The sequence below is a fragment of the Pelobates fuscus genome, chromosome 7 (assembly GCF_036172605.1).
Source record: "Pelobates fuscus isolate aPelFus1 chromosome 7, aPelFus1.pri, whole genome shotgun sequence".
Lineage (NCBI taxonomy): Eukaryota > Metazoa > Chordata > Amphibia > Anura > Pelobatidae > Pelobates > Pelobates fuscus.
Genome location: NC_086323.1, coordinates 105,166,103 through 105,182,668, shown reverse-complemented (window position 1 = coordinate 105,182,668; position 16,566 = coordinate 105,166,103). Strand labels below are relative to the sequence as shown.

At 42.6% G+C, this 16,566-nt stretch overlaps 1 protein-coding gene across 1 annotated transcript in view; it reads right to left on the bottom strand.

Annotated features, from left to right (window-relative positions):
• Nucleotides 1-16,566, bottom strand: part of GUCY2C (guanylate cyclase 2C) — a 103,632-nt gene that overhangs the window by 12,805 nt on the left and 74,261 nt on the right. The window contains exons 20-23 of the mRNA XM_063427406.1: nt 12,222-12,313; nt 9,753-9,911; nt 1,758-1,950; nt 119-293 (exon numbers count right to left, since the gene is read on the bottom strand). Of these exons, the coding sequence (XP_063283476.1) occupies nt 119-293; nt 1,758-1,950; nt 9,753-9,911; nt 12,222-12,313 (619 nt within the window). The remainder of the gene's footprint in view (nt 1-118; nt 294-1,757; nt 1,951-9,752; nt 9,912-12,221; nt 12,314-16,566) is intronic.

Genomic DNA, 16,566 nt, shown 5'->3' with positions numbered 1-16,566 from the left:
GGTCATAATTTCTTACATAAGTATAAATATGTTTCATATAAAACCTATATATTAAGCTCAAGTAGGCATGACCAATGACATGACCACTTCATACACTCCCCCCGCAAAAAATAAATACCTGAATGTATTCCTATTCTTATCCAGACAGGTAAACCTGGCAAGTGTTTAAGTTCAAAAGAGCCCATGAAAGTTAGGATATCCAGAGCCATCCTGGATATATCCACAGCATGTCTGTTTCCATTACGATTTGGCAAGCCACTAACCACCATATAGGCATCTCCAATTGTTTCAACCTGCAGGAAAGATGTCAAGTATACTTGAAAAATAAATTGGATGAATCAATTATGTTTCCAGTTTGACAATATTAGTCTTCGATTCAAAATTCCCTTAGAAGCTCTTCACAATTGATCAAACATATTATAATTAATTCACATATATAAGCATGTAATGTTGGTGAACAATAATGCACCTAATTATTGGACTCACATCAGTGATTTGTTGTTCAGTGCTCATCACCCACTCTACTCTAGTTACCTGGATTTCTCAAATCTACTCATGAAGAAATTCAATTTGCATGTACGGCAATGGGCACCAAGTTTGCTTCAAGTTAGGAAAAAAATCAATATGGATACTTGGGAATAGAGCTTTTAATGGGATAATAACTCCTTGCAAATCTATTGTTCTGATGCAGATATAATGATATAGTGATGATCTAATTAAATTAAGACGCACAGAAAAAAAAGGAAAGAATAACATTCTACTTAAATTACACCCATTATTCATATAATTTTTTAATCTGTGTATATTGAGGAAAATCTGATTAAAACAAAATCTTTTTTCAAGACTACTGATGAAAATGGCTTAATCAACAGAGTAGTAACTATGGTTGGGGGGAGGGGGAGGAGCTCCTTGTAGCTAGTTCCACTCATTTAAACAAAATATCACTGATGGGAGACAACATACATTTTATGCTGACATTTTAAAAAGTAACTTTTTACCTTTTTGACTTGCATTTGCAGATTTTCATTCGCTGCAAGCATGCGAGGTACAGCTTTACAGTACAAAGCTGTACCTCGCATCTTTTCCATGACTGAGAACCCACGAATAAGAAATTTGGCGAATGATAAGCGGTGGTTCTTATATATCAACCAATCGCTTAACGACCAAGTCGTAGCAACAGAACTCGGTTGTTAAGATAGGAGCACCTGTACATGATCTTACACAATGTCAATGTCTGATTTATTCATTCATAATTTACAAAAATATAGAGGAAATTATTTTTAGGGAATATGTGGTATTTTCTTGCAATATTAGCTTGCAAACATTGAATCTTTTCTGTTGAAACTTGCTTACAGTGTGAGTGGTGAGAAGTGGGATCTGCCATTATTAGTTCACTTGTAGCTACAAGTAGGAACACATTAAAGCTATGTCAGAGAAATTAGTTTTTCTAGACTCTAACTGTAATTTGTTTTTAAAACAATGCTTTCCTGGAAGAATTCATTATCTTTTAAAAATATTGCTTAAAATATTAATTCAGTTTTTCTGTTTTTGTTTATATTTTGATATTACAGAAGATAAAAAAAATATGTCAGAGGTAGTCTTTTATAAGACTGTTACAATAGATGAGTAAAAAAGCAGGATACCATTTTCTTGAATGCGAAGATCATAACATAGGATACATACTTGGCAAACAATGGCTTTAGATATCAATAAAACAATAAACACACAGCACTTGTGGTTTGTTACGGAATATATACCTTGTACACATCATGATGGTCCAATATATTATCAAAGTTTTTGTAGACATCATTCAGCATATCCACAACTTCCATTGGTGTACTGTACTTGCAGATGGTAGTAAAGCCCACAATATCACTGAAGTAAATTGTAACCTCTTCAAAGTATTCTGGTTCAACTCTGCCACTTTCTTTAAGTGATTTCACCACTGGCCTGCAATAAGGTACAAGAGCAACAGCAATGACTCTACCTTTCTGCCTAATACTATGTGATTGATCAACACAACATTAAAACCACCTGCCTAAAAGCATGTAGGTCCCCAATGTGCTGCAAAAACAGCTTTGATGTGTTGAGGTATGAATTCCACAAGACCTCTGAACATGTCCTGTGGTATCTGGTACCAAGACATTAGCGGCAGATCCTTTAAGTCCTGCAAGTTGTGAAATGGGGCCTCCATGGATCAGATGTATTGTTCCAACACATCCCACAGATGTTCAATCAAATTGAGATCTGGGGAATTTGGAGGCCAAGGCAAACACCTTGAATTATTTGTCATGTTACTCAAATCATTCCTGAACAAGTTTTGCAGAGTGGCAGAACCCTTCTGAAAGAGGCCACTGTCATCAGGAAACACCATTGCCATGAAGGGGTGTACGTGGTCTACTACAATCTCTAGGTAGGTGGTATGTGTTAATGTAACACCCACACGAATGCTAGGACCCAACGTTTCCCAGCAGAACATTGCCCAGAGCATGATACTGCCTCCGTCAGCCTACCTTCTTCCCATAGTTCATCCTGCTGCCATCTGTTCCACAGTTAAATGACACACAAGCATCTTAACATCCACCTTATCCCACCTTAAGGAACACTTTGGGAAAGGGGAGGGGGGAAAAGAACACTACAGGACAGAGGAACGGGGGTGGTGAGGAACACTATAGGACAGTGTAGAGGGGAAAAGAACACTATGGGACAGGTGAGGGGGGAAAGAACACTGTAGGACAGTGGAGGGGGGTAGAATTCTATGGGAAAGGGGAGGGGGTGGTAAGGAACACTTTTGGACAGGGGAGGGGGGTAGTAAGGAACACTATGGGACAGGGGAGGGGGTGGAAGAACACTATGGGACAGGGGAAGGGGGTGGAAGAACACTATGGGACAGGGGAGGGGGTTGGAGGAACACTATGTGACAGCAGAGGGGTGGATATAACACTATGGGACAGGGGAAGAGGAGAAGAACACTATGGGACAGGGGAGAGGAGAAGAACACTATGGGACAGGGGAGAGGAGAAGAACACTATGGGACAGGGGAGAGGAGAAAAGAACACTATGGGACGGGGGAGAACACTATGGGACAAGTGAGGGGGGAAAGAAAACTATAGGACAGTGGAGGGGCGAGAACACGATGGGACAGGGGAGGGGGTGGTAAGGAACACTATGAGACAGGGGAGGGGGTGGTAAGGAACATTGTGGGACGGGGAGGGGGGGAAAGAACACCATGGGATAGAGGAAGGGGTGGTAAGGAACACTATGGGACAGGGAGAGGGGAAAAAACACTATGGGAGGGGGGACACTATGGGACAAGTGAGGGGGAAAGAACACTATAGGACAGTGAGGGGGGAGAATACTATAGGAAAGGGGAGGGAGTGGTAAGGAACACTATGGGACGGGTGGGGGTTGCTAAGGAACACTATGGGACAGGGGAGGGGGCATGGAAGAACACTATGGGACAGGGGAGGGGGGAAATAACACTAAGGGACAGGGGAGGGGGGAAGAACACTATGGGACAGGGGAGGGGGGGGAAGAACACTATGGGACAGGGGGGACACTATGGGACAAGTGAGGGGGGAAGAACACTATAGGACAGTGGAGGGGGGGAGAACACTATGGAACAGGGGAGGGGAGTGGTAAGGAACACTATAGGACAGGGGAGAGGGGAAAAGAACACTATGGGACGGGGGACACTATGGGACAGGTGAGGGGGGAAAGAACACTGTAGGACAGTGGAGGGGGGAGAATTCTATGGGAAAGGGGAGGGGGTGGGAAGGAAAACTATGGGACGGGGGGGTGGTGGTAAGGAACACTATGGGGCAGGGGAGGGGAGGCGGTAAGGAACACTATGGGACAGGGGAGGGGGGGTGGTAAGGAACACTATGGGGCAGGGGAGGGGAGTGGTAAGGAACACTATGGGGCAGGGGAGGGGAGTGGTAAAGAACACTATGGGACAGGGGAGGGGGAGGTGGAAGAACACTATGGGACAGGGGAGAGGGAGGTGGAAGAACACTATGGGACGGGGGGGTGGAAGAACACTATGGGACAGGGGGGGTGGAAGAACACTATGGGACAGGGGGGGTGGAAGAACACTATGGGACAGGGGAGGGGGTGGAAGAACACTATGGGACAGGGGAGGGGGTTGGAGGAACACTATGAGACAGCAGAGGGGTGTAAATAACACTATGAGACAGGGGAGGGGGCATGGAAGAACACTATGGGACAGGGGAGGGGGGTGGAAGAACACTATGGGACAGGGGAGGAGGTTGGAGGAACACTATGGGACAGGGAAGGGGGTTGGAGGAACACTATGGGACAGCCGAGGGGGGGAAATAACACTATGAGACAGGGGAAAGGGAGAAGAACACTATGGGACAGGGGAGAGGGGAAAATAACACTATGGGACGGAGGAGAACATTATGGGACAAGTGAGGGGGGAAAGAACACTATAGGACAGTGGAGGGGGTGAGAACACTATGTGACAGGGGAGGGGGTGGTAAGGAACACTGTGGGACGGGGGGGGGGGTGGAAGAACACTATGGGACAGGGGAGGAGGTTGGAGGAACACTATGTGAATGCAGAGGGGTGTAAATAACACTATGAGACAGGGGAAAGGGAGAAGAACACTATGGGACAGGGGAGAGGGTAAAAGAACACTACGGGACGGAGGAGAACACTATGGGACAAGTGAGGGGGGAAAGAACACTATAGGACAGTGGAGGGGGTGAGAACACTATGGGACAGGGGAGGGGGTGGTAAGGAACACTGTGGGACAGAGGAAGAGGTGGTATGGAACACTATGGGACAGGGAGAGGGGAAAAGAACACTATGGGACAGGGGAGGGGGTTGGAGGAACACTATGAGACAGCAGAGGGGTGTAAATAACACTATGAGACAGGGGAGGGGGCATGGAAGAACACTATGGGACAGGGGAGGGGGGTGGAAGAACACTATGGGACAGGGGAGGAGGTTGGAGGAACACTATGGGACAGGGAAGGGGGTTGGAGGAACACTATGGGACAGCCGAGGGGGGGGAAATAACACTATGAGACAGGGGAAAGGGAGAAGAACACTATGGGACAGGGGAGAGGGGAAAATAACACTATGGGACGGAGGAGAACATTATGGGACAAGTGAGGGGGGAAAGAACACTATAGGACAGTGGAGGGGGTGAGAACACTATGTGACAGGGGAGGGGGTGGTAAGGAACACTGTGGGACGGGGGGGGTGGAAGAACACTATGGGACAGGGGAGGAGGTTGGAGGAACACTATGTGAATGCAGAGGGGTGTAAATAACACTATGAGACAGGGGAAAGGGAGAAGAACACTATGGGACAGGGGAGAGGGTAAAAGAACACTACGGGACGGAGGAGAACACTATGGGACAAGTGAGGGGGGAAAGAACACTATAGGACAGTGGAGGGGGTGAGAACACTATGGGACAGGGGAGGGGGTGGTAAGGAACACTGTGGGACAGAGGAAGAGGTGGTATGGAACACTATGGGACAGGGAGAGGGGAAAAGAACACTATGGGAGGGGGGACACTATGGGACAAGTGAGGGGGAATGAACACTATAGGACAATGGGGGAGAATACTATAGGAAAGGGGAGGGGTGGTAAGGAACACTATGGGACAGGGGAGGGGGGAAATAACACTATGGGACAGGGGAGGGGGGAAATAACACTATGGGACAGGGGAGGGGGGGAAGAACACTATGGGGCATGGGGAGAGGGGAAAATAAAACTATGGAACGGGGGAGAACACTATGGGACAAGTGAGGGGAGGGAAGAACACTATAGTACAGGGGAGGGGGGAGAACACTATGGAACAGGGGAGGGGGGTGGTAAGGAACACTATGGGACAGGGGAGGGAGGTGGTAAGGAACACTATGGGACAGGGGAGGGAGGTGGTAAGGAACACTATGGGACAGGGGAGGGGGTGGTAAGGAACACAATGGGACAGGGGAGGGGTGGTAAGGAACACTATGGGAAAGGGGAGAGGGGTGGTAAGGAACACTGGGACAGGGGAGGAGGGTTGGTAAGGAACACTATGGGACAGGGAAGGGGGGTGGAAGAACACTATGGGGCAGGGGAGGAGGGGTGGAAGAACACTATGGGATAGGGGAGGGGTGGAAAGAACACTATGGGACAGGGGAAGGGCGGAAAGAACATTATGGGACAGGGGAAGGGGATGTAAGGAACACTATAGGACAGTGGAGGGGGGAAATAACACTATGGGACAGGGGAGGGGGGAAATAACACTATGGGACAGGGGAGGGGGGGAAGAAGGGGGGGAGAACACTATGGGGCATGGGGAGAGGGGAAAATAAAACTATGGAACGGGGGAGAACACTATGGGACAAGTGAGGGGAGGGAAGAACACTATAGGACAGGGGAGGGGGGAGAACACTATGGAACAGGGGAGGGGGTGGTAAGGAACACTATGGGACAGGGGAGGGAGGTGGTAAGGAACACTATGGGACAGGGGAGGGGGTGGTAAGGAACACAATGGGACAGGGGAGGGGGTGGTAAGGAACACTATGGGAAAGGGGAGAGGGGTGGTAAGAAACACTGGGACAGGGGAGGAGGGTTGGTAAGGAACACTATGGGACAGGGAAGGGGGGTGGAAGAACACTATGGGGCAGGGGAGGAGGGGTGGAAGAACACTATGGGACAGGGGAAGGGCGGAAAGAACATTATGGGACAGGGGAAGGGGATGGTAAGGAACACTATAGGACAGTGGACGGGGGGGGGACACTATGGGACAGGGGAAAGGGATGGTAAGGAACACTGGGACAGGGGAGGGGGATGGAAGAACACCATGGGACAGGGGAGGGGGAAAATAACACTATGGGGTAGGTGAGGGGAGAAAATAACACTATGGCACTATGGGACAGGGTTAGGGGGGAAAGAACATTATGGGACAGGGGAGGGGGAAAAAACATTATGGGACAGGGGAGGGGGGAAAAACACTATGGGACAGGGGAGGGGGAAAAACACTATGGGACAGGGGAGGAGGGGAAAGAACACTATGGGACAGGGGAGGGGGGGAAGAACACTATGGGACGGGGGCGCATAGAATGCTATGTGGGGCGAAAGAACACAGAAAAGAGGGAGGGGAGGGGAACATTAAGAGGGGCACTAAGGTACAGGGGAGGGAAGGGAAAGGGAACACAGATGCACTAAAAGAGAAGGGAGAGGAACATTAGGGGGAATGGGGGAGTACTAAGAGACAGGTAAGGGGGGGAGAAGAACACTAATGGACATGGAGGGGAGGAGAGAGGAACACAGGGGGGGGGCGAGTGGGGAGAAAGACACACAGAGGGACATGAGGGGGGAGAAAGACACACAGATGGGCCTGGGAGTAAGAAAGTTCACAGAGAGGCTGGGGATGAAAGCGCTACACAGAAGGGCCTGGGGGTGGAAATACAAAAGGGCTGAAAGGGTGTAAGACATTTTAAAAAGGGGATAAGAAACAAAAGGTGGGTTGAGGGGCACACAGGTGAAGGCGGGCGCCAAAATCATCTTCGCCTGTGTACCCAAAAATCCATGCACCGGCCCTGACTTTCCCCGTCAGTGGTTTTAATGTTGTGGCTGATCAGTGTATGTAACACAGTTCAACAAATGCCAGACATTTTGTTATTAAGGCAACTCTTCGACATCTTACAGATAAAGATAAGTAGGAGCACTTCTATATGTGTAGCAAAGTAGCACCTTACTTTACCAATTTATAAGTGTTAAAGGAACACTAAGGCGTTAGGAATACAAACCTGTATTCCTAATGCTTTAGTGTCCCTGTCCCTAGGTATATTTAGGACCCCAGTCATTTGCAATAAAAACTATTTTAATTTTACTTACCTTTTTTCACCTCTCCACTCACCTTTTTGCTCATCTCTCCGCATCCCGCAATGTCATTGAGGAGGCAATGAATGAATCCTCAGACGTGGTCCAGTACAATGCCCTTCATAGAACAGAATTGGGAACCTGATACACATGCGTGGTGAGCCCCGCAAGCACATTCAAGCTCTTCCATAGGAAAGCATTAAATATTTTTTTTCTATGAGGGCTTCTGTGTCAAATGACCAAGTTTAACTAGAAGTGGTCTTAATCGTGCAATGTAAACATTGCAGATTCTAAAATAAATTATGTGATCTGAGTGACTTTAGTGGTCCTTTAATTGTCTCTGACTGACTGTCTAATTCCTGCTGTGATAAAACATTTTTGAATGGATTATCATTTTAAGCAATTCTTTGGGTCTTTATCTGTTGCTTTTGTGAAGACTATTTGTAATGACTTTTCCTACCATTTAGACATTTAAAGCCACTGCCTTTCTCTTCCCTGTAAATGACTTTCCTACCCATCTCACCTCCACATTCTCCTGCACAGAATATAAAGGAGTTTCCTCCAAAATCTGTTAAATGTGGAAATATGCCAAGAAAAATTGAAAATGTAGACCAATAAAGCTAAACTGGCATGATTCTTAATTTTAGCTAAGTTTCCAATTCAGTTATTTTGGGCTAAAATTTTTGTTCAATTCCATTGTCAATTAGCCTAATTTTTCAACTTTGTTGAGTAAATCCAAATGTGGCTGATATTGCACAAAGAAAATTGGACAATGAGACTTGAAAGCATGGCAATCACACACAACAGTCAATTTTGCCCTGCAATATAATATTTGTAACATTCATCAACTATAGCCAGCAAATAACTCTTTCACAGTTGTAAGCAAACTCTTGTCCTTATCTGATCAACCTAGCAATCATCATTGACTTCCTTATAACACTTTCAACCACAGACTCATAATCCCATCATCGTATTTGATCTGGAATTCGATAATATTTTAACTTTCAATAGTATGGTTATAGGCATCCCTACACATTTACAAACACTGCCGAAATGAAAATAAATAATAAATAAATAATGAAGAAGACACTATTTGCAGTTTATATACTATACATATATAGAAACCATGCAGGCAGAAGGTTGCTAAGATCACATGATGACACAGATTGGCCCTCTATCCATTTTAATACATTTCTGGTGTCTGGCATAGTTACAGGGCTACTCAAAGTATCATGTCCACGTCACTGATCTGAAATAGTCATGGTGCCTGCTGTCTGTGTGCGCAGCATTTTGCTATGAAACACTGCACATATAGAGTTTAAGCCCTATACTCTAACTCCTCCTCCAGCATATCAGTGGCATGTCATTACCCAGCCTGGAACAAGAGTTCTGGGCTGGCCTTTTGTCAGTTCTCTGCAAATTGATTGTCTGACTTAAGCACACAGCATGTTGGCAGGAGACAGACAATGGTGGCATAACCACCCCTCCGTGCCGCCCATGTCCTCCCCTCAGCCCGTTCTGCCTGACATCCATCCATCCATATGAGGGGGAATGACCTCTACGGATTAGAATCAGGCTGTAGGTAGAACATGACCTTGGCTATAGAGCACATAGGTTTTGTCTACATGATATATATATATATATATATATATATTTTTTTTTTTAACATTTTCGGGGGGATGGGCAAGTATAGGGAGGGTTTTCTTAAAACAAAGTTTTTGGTTTGAGTAACTCCTTCATATGTTAAAAAGCAGTTTGGCCAGCAGTGCTTAGAGATACATTTTAAAATGTGCCTTAGTGAGCAACAGTTAGATTTACTTATGCACATTACCTCTAATCACATACAGATATGTATTCCTGATTGACATATGCATATATATATTTTTCTTTAAAAAGGGACACTTACCCAGGGAGCAGCATGAAATTTAGACGGTCAGCACGATCTCTTTCTGCTTTATATAATTGCGTGCGCTCTTCCACAAGGTGTTCCAGGTTCTTGGAGTATAACTGCAACCGGCGTATAAGGGTGTCCATGTAACTTTCATTTGTCTGGTTATGGAAGTTACTAGATATGGATAAATGCATTATTTTAAATTATTGTTTGAATCCCTTTTGAATAACTAACTCATGGCTAACAGTACATACAAGAAAGGTAAATTGATAAAGATCTCACAAAATGTATATCTTATTGTAAATTACATACTTATACGTACATTTCAGAAGAAACTAAAAAATAAGCAACTAGAATAGTATTAACCAAAGAAAAGAAAATGTTACTTGCGCTTTCTCCTTAATCCCTATGTATATTTAGACAAATGGAGGTCATTTAGTTGCTCCAATGGCCATTGGAGGGAATGCCCACCTGCCAACGTCAAGGCAGACCCCCCTAAGCGGGTCCTAACACTGACCCTTCAGCCTGCTTCCTTGAGCTTCTGGCAAAGATATCTCTAATGAGACAGAAAGGGGTATTTTTTGTTATTATACAAAAAATACCCCTTTCTGTCTCATTAGAGATATCTTTGCCAGAAGCTCAAGGAAGCAGGCTGAAGGGTCAGTGTTAGGACCCGCTTAGGGGGGTCTGCCTTGACGTTGGCAGGCGGGTATTCCCTCCAATGGCCATTGGAGCAACTAAATGACCTCCATTTGTCTAAATATACATAGGGATTAAGGAGAAAGCGCAAGTAACATTTTCTTTTCTTTGGTTTTTACTATATATTGGGGCGGATGTGTGTTGTAGTCCTTGCTGCTTAAGCGCAGGACTTCTCTTTTTGTATTAGAATAGTATTAAAACAGAGGAAATAAAAAAAAATATTAATCACAAGGGAAAATAAATACATGTTGTTTAATTAATACAATAGCAGGACAACTTTCAAAACATTTTCACTTCTCGCTTTTTTTGTTTTAAACTAGAAGCTAAATTTGACGACAGGTGTCCTTTAAAGTGGAGAGACGAAAAAAAGAAAATTCTGGTAGAATAAAGTTTGATCTACAAAGGTTACTGTAGCTTTAGGGAGGAGGTTAGGTCACCATTTACAAAACAGGGCCATGACATAGACATATTATGGAAAATACCATAGTTGGACCAATGATTGTCGATTAAAAAAATAATTTTAGTTTTACAGGAAACATAAATAAAGTATTACGTATAAATAGTAATGGTAATTCAAGTCAAGGGGTAAAAAGATGGTACAGTGAAGACAGATGATTATTTTAACATCCAAGCAAGCTTTTTTCTGCATTTGATCAAACGTCATACCCAGATTTGAAATGACTCTCTCAACCTAGAAATTACAAAAGTGTTAGCTTGACATCTATTGTATTGAAAATTATTATGGCTATTACAGGATGTTTGAGAATAATTGTTACAGAGTAATACCATTAGAAGGAGTCAACATTGTTTTATGAAGGACATATTATTTCAAATTAAAATGTATCCTGGGTGAATATGAATAGAATATACGTAAATTAAGATTAAGCAGTGGATGTGATCTATTTAGATTTTGAAGTAGCATTTGATATAGTTTCACATGGATGATTACAGTACAACTTGAAAAAGGCATATTTAAAAGGGTTATTATATTTAAAACTAGGTTAAAATTAGATTACAAAGTGCTGCTGTTACTGGAAAATATTCATACGGAACTAATGGTGCAACTAGTACCATAGAGATATATTTCATATAATCACTTCTCTTAAAGGGGGCATCAAATCTAATTTATCATTATCAGGTAAAATAAGAAACTCAGAGCAACATTCTTATTCTCCTTTAGATTAAGGCTTGGAGTAGAGATTGCAAGAGTAGAGAATATAATTGTTTTTATAAACAAAAATAAACTTGCAATAGCACTCTAAATTGTGTTCTCTTACAGAACTCATTAAAGAGGCAATCTAAGTGCCATAAACACTGAGTGTGCTGTAATGTTATGGTGTAATGTTACTAAGAATACCCTGGTGGCATCTCACAGTGAGGTATCCAACTGTTTTGAATGGTTTGACACTTACCTGGCTTGTCTGCTCTTCACGAATATCACACAAATGGAAGCTCCCATCCAACTTTAGCAATATTTATTTTGTCCAACTTTTGCCATCATTCATTGGCTATGTGTCTGCAGACACTTAACCCCTTAAGGACACATGACATGTGTGACATGTCATGACTCCCTTTTATTCCAGAAGTATGGTCCTTAAGGGGTTAAGCCTCAATGAAAAATATGTAACACCAAATCTTGTATTAGGGAAAATAATTTGATCTCTGGCTTCTAGAGAAATGTGTGAACCACTCGAGCTTCATTCTCATGGTTTATTATGATGCCTCCAAAACCCTTAAATGGCTTTACAAATCCAAGTACATACATTAAAAATGATACAACTATACCTAAAGATTTTGGCAAGTGTGTTCTCAATTTTCTTAAAGTCTGGTCTCTTTTCAGGATCTTCCTCCCAACAATTCTTTACCAAAACATAGACCTGAAAAAAAATTGCATTCTCATTTGTACTACTCACAAATTTATTACAAGTAAAATGACAAACGATTATTTTCTTAAAACATTTCTTAATTTCCAGCTGATTTAAAAAAAAAATGGTTTATACTGCAGTGCTAATATTTAAAGGAACAAATAATATTTCTGTTGCATATCCAAAAAGGGGTTAGGTGATATATTTGAACCCAGTTGACCAATTTTAACTTATATCAATATTTTAACCACTTCCATAGGGGCTTTGCAGGACAATTGATTTTGAGTAAAAAATAACTTCTTTATAGGATCAATAGATTTATAAATTTGAGAGATGATCAAGTTATCAATCATTAGATTTTTGAATGATTTACTATCTACCCAAAGAAATAGAAAGGGGTCCATATTATCGCAATGTTTCCTCTCAATCTTATACCACGTTTTTCCCCAAGGATTTATGTTTCCCCACTCTAAAAAAATGGGAGAATAAAACCGTATTATAATCCCCCCTCACATACATGCGATATCATTGTTTTTTTCCGATTTATCCTTGCTTTTTTCACCGCCCATACAAAAGAATAAAATAATCAAAAAGGTTCAATATTTTATTTGGGACTCTTAATGGAATCATATGAAAGAGATATTCCAGTTTGGGTATTAAGTATGCCTTTAACAAGTTTAATCTACCCATCCAGGATAGTATTGTATTACCCCAAATTTTATTTTGATCTTTCAAATCTTTAAGAAGTTTAAGACAATTTAAGTTTACCCATGCTTTTATGTAAAAAGCATGGGTAAATTTATATATATATTAGAATTGTTAATTTTAAAAAAAAATTCAATTAGTGGACCAGTCTCCTCTGGATATACTTATTTTCCGGTCAATTCCTTTCTTCTAAAATTAGACAGATTATTAATAAATCTATTATAAAGTGGGAAGAAGACCTTGGTAATTCCTTTTCTCACCAATTATGGATTGAATCCATTGGCCATTTTAGAAAATCAGTAAACTGTATAAATATACTAGAACATTTGTATAAAATCCTCAACAGGTTGTATTTGGTTCCCACCAGATTATGTAAATTTAAAGCTCAATACTCCAACCAATGTTGGAGATGTAATAAAGATCTTGGAACTTTAAAACACATCTGGTGGGATTGCCCTAATGTGAATGTGACGGAAGATTTTAAGATACAACTTTTTAAGGATTTATATGTAAATATATCGGAACTGACTCCTAAAAAGTTCCTTTTTCATATGGATATTACTTGCTTATTAAATTCTGGAAAATGTTTAATAATCATATTTTAATGGCAACGAGGATCTGTATTTCAAGGTATTGGAGGAGTGAGAAAATTCCTACTTCAACTGAATTTATAACCCAAATTAATCACCACGAGGCAATGGAAAAAGTGGTTTATTTTAACAATGGAAATATTATGAAATAATAAAATCTGGTCTAAGTGGTATGAGTTTTTAATACAAGATATTGATTTACAAGTTAACTGAATGGGCATGGAACTATTGTATGGCTTCATTTACGAGTTGTAAATCGAAATATTGTCTCTGAATCAACCAAACCGTTTAGAATAATATTAAAACAGTTATTGCAACTCCCCTCTTCAACTACATAGGCACCTCAGAGCACAAGTTACCCTTCTTTACTGTTTCTTTTTTTGTATATTGTTTGTAGGTATGTAAGTTTAACATGCAATATGATAATTAAGACAAATTGGAAAAACAAATAGTCTATACATGGTTAATAACAGTTAGATATAAAATATACTCAAGGCAACGAAATTGATAAAACAGTAAACCATTGAAGATTTATCATATCAGTACAATAATCTTTTCCATTATCTTAGTACTACAAAAACTAAGGATATTTATATTGTACAGATCTCAATACTATTGTTTGCCATGGGGAAAATTTAACAGGACTTATTATATTATGCTGCTTGTGCGTTCGGTCTTTCTAATGTTACATCATTGTCGTGCTCTAAACTGTATAACAAGAGGTTTACCTGTTTTTAAATGAGAAAACCAATACAAATTAAAATGTTCAAAAATATATATATTTAAAGGAATAGTCTAAGCACAATAACCAATACAGCCATGCCCAAGTTAAGTAGTTACACTATTTGGGAACGGTTTGAAAAATTACCTGGGTCCACTAGGCACCTGCGGCTGCCTCTTCTCAGACTTAGAAACCGCAGTACAGAAAGGCGCTCATTCTAAAATGGCTTCATTACTTACCCCAGGAGAGTGGCAGGCAATATAACCTCTAAACCTAGTGGACTTAGCGTAGTGCGTGGGTATTTCTGCCACCATACCTGTTGTTTCTGTTCAGATTCTGCATCATTGTTGACATCAGTGTCCACATTGGAACCTAATCCACGTAATTTTACAGAGCCAGTTTCTGCCTTGGTGCCTTTTCCTGTGACATTTTATGCCTTCCTGCATTGATAATGACGTGGAGCGCTGCCATTCGGTGTCTTTTTTTGACACTGCTGACACTTGTGTAAAAAATTAAGCAAACCGGGGGGGCCGGGCCACCGAGCCGAGCGGCAGCCATCCTTGCCGGCTCCGGCAACAAGGGACACAAAATGCACGCAAACGGGCACAAAACCTACCACAACACCCACGAAAAGACGAGCAATCAAGAGGTGAGGCACCCGGGAGCACAGAGCTGTGATACCGACCCGACAGGCAACGCCATCGGAGCACGGCAAGCCCCAGAAGCCTGAGGCACGCTACACGAACAGGCAACAGGAAGAGGAGAAGCAGGAGAAACGGCCCGGTCCCGTTCCCCCCCCCCCACACCCGACTGGGGGGGTGATCCCGGCCCAAGAGTCCATGCTTCAGAAACTGGAGATGGGGAAATGCCAGACACACAAGGTATGCCCACATGGAGCTAAGATGGCCGACGGACACTCCATGTTAATACAGCGAGGGGCAACCTGCGCGCACGTGACAGAGGCCCAGGCTGAGACCGGAGGCGGGAGAGGCAAGTCGGGACTGGAGCTCCAGGGGGGCTCTGCTGCAGCTGGGGAGGTGCAGGAGGCTGGAGCCCTTGCTGATCCTACAGGGAGGGAGAAGCTAGACAGCTGTGTCCACAGTGCGGTGGAGCTTACCGCGGGCACGGACGCAAGCCTTGGGGGGGAAGGGGGAGGACCTGCCGTGACTGGAGGAGCTGGGGGGACTCAGGTGGGAACAACTGACCCACTGAGCGCACACAAACCCCGTAATAACCTACGGCGCAGCCATACTGGAAAGAAACTAGCGGACACACTAACTAGGCAGCTGGAAGCCTTGCACTGGACAGTCCTCTCACACAGGGCGCCAAATCACCCGCTCCAGTGAAGTGACTCAGATGTTTCTTTTTTTTTCCTTCTTTTTTTTATTAAGTGCGTTTGGAAACTCCTAAGCGTGCAATAGCATATCTATAAATTCTTATACCTGCATTGTTTAAGATGTCTCAGAGGATTGACAGGGCCACCTTGTATAGCTCATATTTTTTTAATTCTAAGATTGCATTTACTTCCTAAGGGGTTAACATAAATATGCAAAAGATCAATATAAATATGCAGGTCCTTCCTGAATGCAGGGAATAATACTCAAATCTCCACACTCATAAATGTTCATATATTGCATATGTTCTCTTCTAATCTATATAGATCTTTGTTAGGCAGCTTAGCCACCAGCAGACGATGCATATATGCAAGGGCCGCGCTGAGCATTGGAAATACGCTCGACAGATATAGAACACCTATGGGAGATCGAAAAACACGAGTAATTTGTTCACGTTACCATTGCATAGTTATGCAACCCGTCTGTAAGATGTCATAAAACTAGGAGTCATGCAGGACGACAAATCGTTCACAATTCTTTTCTAGTTTAATCTGTTTATGGATACTAAATTTGTACCCATTTTTCATCACCTGATGCTGGTTCTCCATTATTCTGTTAGTTTAAAACGCTATACAACATGCAACAGCAACCTAAGCATATAAATGCACTGTATGTTGTTCATCCGGCATAAAAACACAGGTACATGCCATGTTACAGTACATTATAGGATATGTCAGTGTCAGACGATGTCTAACCAATGTAACACTTCTGCCGTAAAAGATTACAGTAGCACGCATTTAAGAGGTTATTTGAGTTTACATAACGTGCATATAGTTTTTAGCTCTACTATGCTAGCTTAACACGCTACAGGAATACATGGTTTATGCTATAATGCCCCTAGGGACCACAGATTTT